An 11799-nucleotide genomic window follows, 5' to 3' on the forward strand; every position below is an offset into this window, starting at 1 on the left:
AACCTTTTTAGATCCTCAAATCTTTGTGCCGTCTATCGTAAATACAAACTAACTTAAGGGGGAGAGTTTAATTATTTATATAATCATGACAATTTTAAGCAAAAAAGTATTGGTATAGGACTGGCAACGATACTACCATGCAATTAATACTGAAATTCCCAGTATCTTCCACGCCTAGGGTCTATTAAAGTTTAAACTTTTGCCACAATTTGCCATAGTTATTAGTGTAAATACTGCATATATTTGTATGTCAACAAGGTGATTACTCTTATCTCAGGATATGTAATGCCTTGGCCCCTAATAACCGTAATTGCTTTTTCATAGTCCAATATTTTTATGCAAATATCTCAGAAAAGATGGAATTATTGACCATCCAGAGAAACATTCATTTTTTACTCTTTATTTGTGCACCGATGTGACCAAGAAGAGAGAGAGAGAAAAAAAACACTAACATCGTTCCCATTGATTGTTTTTCACAGCAGAATAGCCCCCCTGATGCCCCAGGTCCCTTTTAAATAACACATGCTTTTGAAAAGTCATAATAAAAGTCATCATCATTTACACTGAAGCCTTATGAAAAATATATTATTAATGTACAAAATTCTTCATATTACACATGATCTTACAGAAAAAGATAGGCCGACAGACAAATGACTCACAACCGATCACAAGACGCGTTTCAGATGTACTGTACAAGGGAGCCTTTTTTACGAGTTTGTGTACTCCGGGATGGAGATCTCATCGGTTTCCTGGATCCTGGCCGGTGTGGGCGGACCCACCAGGATGTAGTCGAATTCCTGGTGTTGCACTTTCTCGTAGACGCTCTGCAGGCCGTTGCCTTTGGGCACGTGCGACGGATAATAGTGTTCCCTCCTGTTGTCTCGAGGAAGTGAAGCAGTTTTGGAGAATGTGGACAGGTTGGACCCAGAAGCTACGCTAGTATTGGGTCTGGTTGCCGAGGGGCTCCAGCACCGATCCGAGTGGCCCAGCACTTTGCATTCGTTGGTGCACGCCCAGAGAGCTGCAGGAAAAAAAACAGTAATTTTTGGAGTAATTTGTCGCTTACAAACAAAACGGCTCCATCAAGTGAACTAGGGAATCCGGCTCCCAACCAACCAGGAGCCCTTTCGAGATGTTTTTTTTTTTTCAATCTTGTGATTGGTCACCATGCTTTATTTTCAGGGACTTGACTTTAAATTTGTTGAGTATATCTCAGCTCACAGATCCCTTAAGCACCTGGGTTGTTGGGCACCACTATTGTGTGTCTTGGGCAAGTCCAACGTGGCAGCGCTCATCCTTCCCCAGGCTGGTTTTAAAAGATTACATTGTTTTGTATTTTATCCTTTTTTGGTAAGCAGCAGAAAACGTAGATGTTTGAGAATATTGACATACTTAATCCTTATAGCATAGAATAGAATAGAATAGAATAGAATATACCTTTATTGTCATTGTTACAAAATGGGTTGACCATATTGTGACAACGAAATTGGACTTGGCACTCCAGTATCACATTTCACAATGAGGATAAAATAAAACAAAGAAGATGAAGGAACAAAGGAGATAAAGGTTATAAATTACACAATATTTACACAATATTTACACAAGAAATGTGGGCATGTAGGATGTTACTTACAGTTTTGGGATCGTATTAGTGCAATATGCAGTAGTGCAAAAATAGGCAACATTGTGCAAAGTGAGCATAGGAATGAATACAATTTTACATCTGTATGAGGTAGTGTGTTTGCAAGAGTTTCCGTTTTTTGTGCGGTGTGTGTTAAGGGTGGTAATGGTTCCGGGGAAGAAACTGTCTCTGATATTTTACTTCCTGGTTGTGTTTTTTTTTTTAATTATCATTATTGTTGTAGCTTCTGTTGCTATTACTGTCTTGGACTTAAACCGTTTTACACATTATCTATGTTTATTGTTGATGTTGTATATTGATACCGTAGGCACCATCTATTGCATCCTGGTCTTCCTGAAAGGGTGATTGCCTTGTGTGTGGCCCCTTGCCAAAGTTTCTCGTTTCCCTCAGGTCGAGATTTTTAGTTTCTTTTTGCCCGCATGCCGGTTTCAGATCAGGGGATTGTGTAATTGTGGCCTGAGCAGTCATTTGAGACATTTTGTTATTAAGGCCTATATGAATAAATATGACTTGAGTTGACTTGACTTAGTTTGCTGTGGTTAAAAACTGCAATGCATCAGGTGGTGATACATTTTAATTATTGTAGTTTCAAATGGAAAGTATGTATTACTTGTCCAGGAGATGACTTTCTGCACGCCTTTGGAAACACATAGCGACTTGGTGAAACTACTATGCTCTTTTTTTTTGATTTGCTAAATAGGTAAGCAGTTGTATTTTTTTACTACGGTACTACAAAATATTAGATTAGTGTTCATACAGTGAAAATACTTTTACCCTCATGAATATAGAGTGTATTACAAGCAAGCACTATGCACGAATGCTTCAATAAGGATTTGCGTTTTAAGTTTGACAGTTTTGATTTCACTTGTGGTCATTATTTACTTATTTTCCATTGCGGCGATTTAAAAGATGAAATATTATGCATTTATGGCTCGTCTTTGTTTCTTCAGAAGTCCTAGACTCTTTTTGTTAATGTTAAGTAAACCGAGCAAATATTTCTGACATGTAATGAAAATTACATGTCAATAAAAGTTCCTGATTATATAAATGAGGGGATTATCTTAACCAGGTTTAGGGATCAATATTTTCATCATTCCTATCAAAATTTTCTTTCCTCGTTCCTGTTTTCAAAGACTGCGAGGGCTTGTGTCAACAATGTCTTTGATTCAATTTCCTTGTCACGTAAATAAATGTAGTTTGTTAGTACGATAATAAAGTTGTGCATTCTATTTGTGTGTCTCTCCTATTTAATTTCTGAACTAATCAATCATTATCCATATCAATGAACGGAAAATCAATAATTTAAAGCTAAAATTAAAATATGTTTAGTGTATTGCTTCCTTAATATTAAATGCTAGAGAGAATATGATGCTATGACAAATTATTTCGGGTAGGAGACAGTTGACACTGTCTGTTGCCAGAATCGGTAACCACCGAATTAGATTCTGTATTAAATAAATATAATTTAAATCAATTAACTCGACACTATTTTACGATTGGACACCTGCAACAGAATTCATTATTCTAGTGCAGGGGTGGCGAACACGTGGCTCAAGAGCCCTATGCGGCTCTTGGCCAATAAAAATGCGGCTCTTTGCCTCATCATATTTTCTATATACTGTGGCTCTTGTTTCATGTTTAGTTTTTTTTTAAATCAACACAAGAACAATACTTGTTGTATTGTAAGGAGAGGAGTGTGTTATGGGAAATAATGTGTTTTTAATTGTGTGTGTTTGTGTGTGTCCGTCTGTCACGGCAGATCAGTGCATGGTGTGGCTCTTTGACTCTCTCAGTTAAAAAATTCGGCTCTTTGTGTCAAACTTGTTCGCCACGACTGTTCTAGTGATTACTGCGCAGGTGCAAAGACGCCCATGTGCTTTTTTTTACACTTTGGTATATTCTCATCTCATCTCATCAGCCGTACCGCTTATCCTCATTAGGGTCGCGGGGGGGCTGGAGCCCATCCCAGCCATCTCCGGGCAGTGGGCAGGGGACACAGGGACAGGCAACTCATTCGCTCATTCACACCTAGGGACAATTTGGACCGACCAATCCACCTGAAATGCATGTTTTTTGGAATGTGGGAGAAAACCAGAGTGCCCGGAGGAAACCCACGCAAGCACGGGGAGAACATACAAACTCCGCACAGGAAGTCTGGAGCTGGATTTGAACCCACGACAGGTTCCCATGACATGAACTGTGCCGCACAAGCGCTAACCACTGCGCCGCCGTGCTGCCCACTTGGTATATTCTGTATTACCTCAAACAGCATGTCTCTGACTCTTATTTGAAGTGAAATAACTTCGTACTAGGTTTCCTCAATGTACTTTGGTTGTTTAATGGTTGTCAGCAAATACAGCTCAGGAAGAGGGTCTTAGCCTTACCGACATTTAGTGGACATAAAACTGCAAGTTATTGTATGAAGCTCATTTTTCTCGAACTTCTTTCAACATTGTCTCTCGGGCCACATACAATTATTTGTCAGGCCACATCTGGCCCGCGGGCCATTACTTTGACTCATGTGCCTTAAACCAAAAGAGAGTGTTTTCTACTATAATTTACGTTGAATATTGACTATTGTCTTGTCCTTTAATTGCCGGCTATTGTTGAAATCAATGTTGACTCTGGTGTTTCCTCTATTAATCTTACCACTCAATAGTGGTAAGCTGTTAGGGCCTGCTAGGCATTCCTTGCTGGCCTAAAAAATATCTGAATCATCTGATGTTAATTTAGTGTTGTCAATTAATATTTATTAAATTAAACCAAATTGTCAGAACTTTTCTTTTATTGATCCTTAATTACACTCTTTTCAGATGTGTACTTTAAATTTAAGCATTTAAACAATCACATTTTAGCCATTATTTTTTACTGTGCTAAAAAAATATACCTCGGGCCATTTACCGAAAATAATGAAGGCCATGTTCTCAAATATAAGTCTTTGAGAAAGCTCTTTGTTTAGCCAAATTGATTTTGAGTTGTCGTCTAAGTACCTGCGTTGAGAATTGTCACCGGTTTAACAATGTATAAATGGCTAATCCACAAGCAATCACTCCAACAGCCGGTTAACTTGAAGAGACCGAGAAATGTACTGTTGTGTTGATTTAATAGCGGAAGATCGTACATTTTCAAAGTGAAGCAGACAGCAAAAAAAAATATTTGTCCACCACTTTCAGCCAAAAGGCAAGATCTTGAGGCTGAGCCCAACCCTGGCCCAAATTACGGGCTGGGTCTGGCCTAAATTGTCAATCATGAGTCAGGCCGAGCTTCTCTTTTCTGACTTTTCTGATTTATGAACCACTCGTCATTGTTTTTCTTTGACTCCGTTTATACAGTGTAGTTTAACTTGGATTTCGTTGTAAAAGACAGGCTTTACAAGTCTCGTGGTACAGCCCCATCCGTGCCCTATCCCCTACGCCCCTCTTGCTCAGTGGGACACGAGATCCGACCATTATCAACTCTCTTTCACCCAAGTCATTACAAATAAAGGACAAAAAGGATGGAGCCGGTTCGTTTGCAAACGCCACATCACTAAAGGCCATCAGTGAAGACCTACACATAAAATGCACGGCCCGCTACTGCCAGTCATTAAACCTAGAACTAGTCCAGTAGCTTTCCTTCCCTGATAGCGTAGGTGCTCCAGTTGACCTTGCCGGCGGATAATTGTGGAGGCGCCGCCACGCTTACCATTTATGGGAGGCGAATCTTTTTTGTGCACGTCCCCGCTGATGTCGGAGTCACTGTCGTTAAAGTCGCTGTCCCCCTTGCCGCTGTCCTTGCCGCTGATGTGAGGGTCCCTGGCAGAGATTGTTGTGAATGAATTACCCTTCCATATTGTTATTGGTCTGACAGCTTCTTTGCCGTAACCGGGTAGAGTGGAATAGCCCTGAAAGTCACAAGAGGGGACAAATGAGGCGCACAGAAATGTCTTCTTGGCATGCAAAATATAATATTTCAAATGGTGATTGGTCAGTTGGGATTTAGCTCAGCTGGGCAGACTCTGGATTACTTTCCAGCCAATCACAACCATGCATTGTAGGACTCAGGAAAACAACAACAATTTTATTTTTAGGGTAGAGGGAAGATATTAAACTAGAGCGCGTATCGATCATTACAGTCGGGTTTGGGCTGGCCTTCTCTTTCTGACTTTAAAAATTATCCACCCGTCAGTGTTCTTTGTTTTATTTTTCTTTCTGTCGCACGGTGGATGATCCACGTGACGGATTAAGTCCCTTCTTGCACTCGGTTATTCACTTGGCGGTGCTCTTGGCAACCCGCTCAGCAGAGCGCACTCGACAAGGCTTTCTCAGCAGCCCGTTTGGCGCTGAGCTAGAGGGCTATGTGTTTCCGAGCGAGAAAAGAAAAAGAAAACAAGAACAATGACGAGTGGATAATGAATAAGAAAGTCAGCGAGAGAGAAGCCCTGCCCTCAAAAATAAAAGATGAAAGTCAGGTTTTCTTCAGGCTTTGTCCTCAAATGAAGTTAACTGTTCAGGCTTGCGGTGTGTTGCCCTTTAATACCCGAGTCTCTGCGTCGGGCTGAATTTTCTAGGCCCAATCCTTCCTCTACTTTGGGGCTAAAATCATCATTTAACCTTCCTGCATTGATATCTGGGAAAAATGAAGTCAATGGCAGAATTTTATTTTAGCTGTGCACTTTTTATTTTTTTCACTTATCGTTTGTTTTTTAATGTATTTTGAGTTTGTTTGATAGAAATTAAATTATAAATGCTTTGAAATGTTGAGATAAGAGAGTTGCCTTTCATTTAATCTTTGAAATGTGGAGAATACACAATGTATATACCAAAAATTTGGAATTTTTTGCCTGACCGGGTTATTAGTGCAAATACGGTGCAAACCTTTAAGCAAAGGTTGGCAGAAATAGATCTGTCAAATTTCCTTAGGGGAGGGGGCGTAAGGTGACCATATTTGCCCATGCTCACTCTCAGCATTTGTTTTTTTTTTTTCTTTGTGTCATGTTTTGATTAATGTATCCAACAATACCTTCAAAAACATATCCTTTCATATTTTTTTTTCAAACGTGTTTATGTTTATATGTTGCAAAATACTAGAACTTAAAATATTTTGTTAAATTGTTGAAGTTTGACATTTTTCCAATTTTTTTTGTAACTGTATTTCCCTTATTCCTTTTTTGATACTATTATAAGTATAATGGTTTAATTTACGTTATAATTTTATGTTACTACCAGTGATATTTGTTATACTAAACGATTTGCATTTCTTATCTCTTTTTTCAATATTCTACTACGACTACCGCTAATATTACTGCTAAAAAAACACAATTTAATAAGAGCATTTTTTAGATGGCCCCAATACTTCAACACACCTCCTTCAAATGATCAGTGTCATGAGGCCTCCTCAGATCCTCCTTAGAGAATGAGCTTATCACTCGAATCAAATGTGTTAGAGAAGGAGAAACATTCGAAGGTTAGTGGCTCTTAAGAACTGAAGTTAAGAGACTCTTGGTGTAGAGACAGACAAACTCACACAGCAATTACTGTCCCACCACACCATAATCAACTTCATAGCCTATGACCCACCCACCTTCAATTTTCCTTCCATGACCCTGTTGTTGGGCTCAAAGACCCCGGCTGCCTGGTGCCCGTCTTCGCACGTCATCTCTGCCACGTTACCCGTTGCCACGGGAGGCTGCTCGGGGAAGGGGTGAGGCTCAAATGGTTGGACCGCATGGCCACCAATGTGTGCTTCCACACGGGCGGCCTCAGCGCCCTCTGGTTTTCTGGGTGGCTCCTGCCTCTCATCATACCCCTCTCTCGTCTCCTTCCTGCGGCGGCTGCAAATGGTCGTGATGAGAACGATCGCCAAGAGGAGGAGGGAGCAACTCCCTGCCAGGACGACAATGACGGCCACGGACGTGTCCCACTGAAAGAGGTTTTCATCCCCAGGAGTCAAGGGTAAGCTGGGGACGGTCCCCTCAATGAAATTGAAGTGAATAATGGCCGTGGAGGTCAGTGGTGGGGAACCGCTGTCACTGACCGCCACCGTCACCTTGACATTGTCTGTAAGGTCATATGTCAGTTGCCGGCTCACGTGCACCTTCCCCGTGTCTTTGTCTACCGAAAAACCAAGGAGCGCTCCTTCCGTGATCTTGTAGGACAACTGTGCGTTCAGGCCCTCATCCGCGTCTGTAGCCTTAATGTGGGTGACCACGTACCCGGCGGGGGCGTCCTTCGGCAGGAAGACGTCCGCTGAGCCTTTGTAAAGTGGCGGCTCAATTATAGAAGGCTCATTGTCGTTCTGATCGACAATTTTCAACCGGATGACAGCCGTGCTCTGCAGCTGTGGGGAACCCCCATCGCTGGCTTGGACATGAACGTCCAACTGCCTCATGACCTCATAGTTAAAACTCCGCAGGGCATAAATAGACCCCGACACTGAATTCAGGGAGACAAAGGTGTTCACTGGGGATCCCATGATCAGACTGTCGACGAGCCGGTAGGTGATTTTGCCATTGTGGGCCAGGTCGGCGTCCGTGGCCTCCACAGTGGCAAGGTAGGCCCCCGGAGCATTGTTTTCTGCCACCGACACCTCGTAAACCGGCTTGGTGAAGTGTGGGGCGTTGTCATTCTCGTCGCTTATCCGGATGGTGTACTGGGTGATTTTCCTGAGAGGGGGTGAGCCGAAGTCTTCTGCCATGACGGTGAGGTTGTACTCACTGATCCTTTCACGGTCCAAAGGAGCCGCCGTCACGATCATGTAACTGTCCTCATAGGCTTGCCTCAGTTTGAAGTGGTCATGGCCGTAGAGGGTGCAGTGGACCTGGCTATTTACGCCAGAATCTCGGTCCGAAGTGGTTACCAGGGCCACCAGGCTATCCTTTTCTGCTGCCTCACTGATGTGTGCTGTGCCCGTGGTGATGGAGGTCATAGGGGTGATGCTTATGCCTGGCACATTGTCGTTCACATCGCTAATGTGGATGATGATTTTGCACACTGACGGGTTCGGGTTGGCCCCCAGGTCAGTGGCCTGCACGTCCAACTCGTATGTACGTTTGTCCTCAAAGTCCACCGGGCTCCTCAGGGTCAGACGGCCTGATCTGTTATCCACATGGAAAAGGTCCCGGATCTCATGAGAAACCTGTTTCCCGAAACCGTAGACAACTTCGCCGTTTGGACCCTCATCAGGGTCCTCTGCATTCAAGTCCAGGATCACGCTTCCGACAGGAGCGTCCTCCGGAAGGCTCACGGAGAAACTGTTCTGATCAAAAACCGGGCTGTTGTCATTGAAATCCGTCACTCTGACAGTTATCTTGGTCGATCCGGACCTGGACGGGTTTCCACCGTCCGTGGCCACAAGATCCAAAGTGAGCGACGCTTGGGTCTCTCTGTCCAGCTCTTTCATCAACACCAGTTCTGCGTATTTCACTCCGTCAGCTCTCTGAAGTACGTCGATGGTGAAGTGACTGTTGACAGAAATCTGATAGCTTTGGATGTAATTGGACCCCACGTCAGCATCCACGGCTGGATCCAGGGGGATGTGAGACCCCACGGCTACGTTCTCTGAGATTTCCACCACGGTTTCCGCACTGGGGAACTCCGGGGAGTTGTCGTTGATGTCTTTAACCTCCACCTCTACGTGGATCAATCTATAACGCTCTTTGGAGAAATTCACCACGTCAAAAGTGATAAGACACTGCGGAGTGTGCCGGCACATTCTTTCGCGGTCCATCCGCTCGCCGACGCTGAGCTGCCCGTCACTCTCCCTCACCCTGATGAACGAGTCATTAAACTGCCTCATCATACGAAAATTGGTTCTGGAAGAGTGGGGCGGGCTCAAGGACATGTCCTTGGCCAGGTTTCCGATCACGGTGCCCGCCGCCTCCTCCTCGTTACACTGGTACCGGATCGTATTCCCCTCGGTCCGTGCAAGAGAGGCGCACAGAAACGGTTGAAATGAGAGCACAAACATCCACCAACGGTTCCAAGTCTTGAACGGCATGCTGATAATATCCATCGGGGTTAGAGAGAGACTTGGGTCCGCTTCTGGAGCCGGTGCACTGTGCACTGACAGAGATACAAACCGAGCGGGCTGCTGGAGGGGAGAAAGTTTCTTTGCGCTTTTACGCACACGCAGCAGCCAGTCACCGACATGCGTGTCGACGCACACGCCGACACCTACGGATCTGGCACTGGCGCGTTCAGAGCGCTCGTCGCGCTAATAAGACCAAGTGTGGCCAATCGGCGTCTTTAGAATTATTTCTTTCTTTCCGAGACACGCGCACACACACGAGCCCGTTGTTGGCAATTTGAAGATGAGCGCAAATGGAGAGCACGGGGCTTTGTGGTGTAGTTTTTGAGCGCCGTTATCGCCTTTTTGCAGCCTTAATTTGAGGGGCAAATGCATTTTTGCTTGCATTTGATGTGCGCTTATTGTCTTTGGCACTGAATGTGCGCGCGTCCGGGTATGTGTCAACCACGCGTTTGTTTAAACAACCGAAGGTGTTCTTTATCATAAAAAATACAAATTAACTTTCAACCCGAAAACAAAAGCATACCCAGCGATGACACAAATAAAAAAGGGAATTAATTTTGCGGTGCTGTTTTATAACAGCCATCGTCGGGCAAAATACAAAGTTGAACACAATTTATGAGACCTTAAAGTAGGGGTGAGCAACCTGAATCTCTGGAGCTGCATGAGGCTCTTTAGTGTCGCCCTAGTGGAGCTTTTCGAAATTGTCATTTATGAATCCTGTTTTTTTATTATTAGAAATATGCTTATGTAAGATTTTTCTTCTTTTTGTTCTTGGCTCCGAACATGTTATTTCTTAGTTGTCATTTTTTAGTCTACCGTTGCTCTTTTCGGTGGGTAACTCCTGCCTTCAAGGGACAGTGAGTCATATTTGACCACTAGATGTCACTGTATTAATCAAGTAAGAAGATTACAGATTTTGGTGACTCAAGGTGACCTAACAGCATATTTTTCATTTTTTTGGTCGAGTTGTGCAAAGAAATAACAAAAGAATGGAGAAAAAAGAATAAAGACAAAATGGAAAAAGAACAAAAACTACAAATAAGGAGAAAAGGAAAATAAAAAAAACAAAGAAAAAGCATTAAAAGAGAAAGAATCAAGGGACAAGGGAAAGCAAAAGAAAGACAAATAATTAAAAAAGGAAGAATGAAAATAAGAAAAAAAATAATTGAGATAAGGAAAAAGAAAAAACATAGGAAAATAATTGTCATTTCTATCATCGTTGTGAAACATGGTATGCAAAGATATTTGACATGGCACTCCAAGGTTAACATGTCATAAAGACTTTATAAAGAAAAAAATGAGAAAAGACTGTCAGGATAAAAAAAAAGAAAAACAAAACATGCAAAAAGAAATGTGTTGGGGTGATTTTTTTTTTTTTATTTCAGCTCCCTCGAGGAGAGCCTCATGTTATGTTAAATAAATACAAACTTCTCCGCCCATAACAATTAAAAACTTGCACTTGTATGTGACAATTCATGTTTTTCATTATCTGCACCGCTTATCCTCAGCAGGGTCGCGGGGGTTCTGGAGCCCATCCCAGCTATCTTCGGGCAGTGGGCAGAGGACACCCTGAACTGGTTGAGCTAGTTATCCAAATTAATACATATTTTTAATAAATAAAAGTTTTATTTTACCACAAAGAAGAGCTAAATAATACACACTGTCCCTTAAACGGCTTGTATGAAATAGGAGTAATTGATTGCATCACTCTGCAAAATTCTGATTCAACAATTTCATGTTTAATTTCCAAATCAAAACCTAAGCCTACAAGCTCTAAACTTTTATTATCTTATAGTTGTGTTTCTTTTACTTTGTGAGTGTTCCTGACTTTTGACCTTAACTTTATCTACCATAAGGAGCAGCTGAGTGGACGTCCCCAAGTTACCATGGAAACAGCATCGCCGGCAGGGTTAAGACATGTGATATAATAAGTGTAATAAGTCCAATGAGTGTAATAAGGACATTTGAAATGTGTTTTCCCAAACAACTAGATGTGTGTTGAAAAGTGGTCTCAAATACTAAACACTGAAAACACAAGTGACCAAAACTGCCAAAAAGAGAGAAAATTATAGCAGAAAACAATGTCTTGTCATTGAATTAATTTCATTTTAAAGGGACAGTGTGTATTCTTTAGCAACTCCTAGTGG

The 11799-nt window shown here is 42.4% G+C and overlaps 1 protein-coding gene across 1 annotated transcript; it reads right to left on the reverse strand.

Annotated features, from left to right (window-relative positions):
* Positions 1–384: 384 nt before the first annotated feature.
* On the reverse strand, positions 385–9827 carry pcdh8.2 (protocadherin 8, tandem duplication 2). Its single transcript, XM_088353223.1, has 3 exons — positions 7205–9827; positions 5327–5525; positions 385–1021 (listed from the first exon to the last, which is right to left on the reverse strand). The coding sequence occupies exons 1-3, from the start codon at positions 9632–9634 to the stop codon at positions 708–710; spliced, it is 2943 nt and encodes a 980-aa protein (XP_088209349.1). The 5' UTR covers positions 9635–9827; the 3' UTR covers positions 385–707.
* Positions 9828–11799: the final 1972 nt, after the last annotated feature.

Source organism: Urocampus carinirostris, chromosome 14 (genome assembly GCF_059441175.1).
Source record: "Urocampus carinirostris isolate Australia breed hairy pipefish chromosome 14, RoL_Ucar_1.0, whole genome shotgun sequence".
NCBI lineage: Eukaryota > Metazoa > Chordata > Actinopteri > Syngnathiformes > Syngnathidae > Urocampus > Urocampus carinirostris.

Coding starts and splice junctions, on each gene's coding strand:
- pcdh8.2 (XM_088353223.1), bottom strand. CDS start 9,634: ATGGATATTATCAGCATGCCGTTCAAGACTTGGAACCGTTGGTGGATG. Junction 5,526..7,204: donor TCATGGAAGGAAAATTGAAG/GTGGGTGGGTCA, acceptor TGTGACTTTCAG/GGCTATTCCACTCTACCCGG. Junction 1,022..5,326: donor AGATTCGCCTCCCATAAATG/GTAAGCGTGGCG, acceptor TTTTTCCTGCAG/CTCTCTGGGCGTGCACCAAC.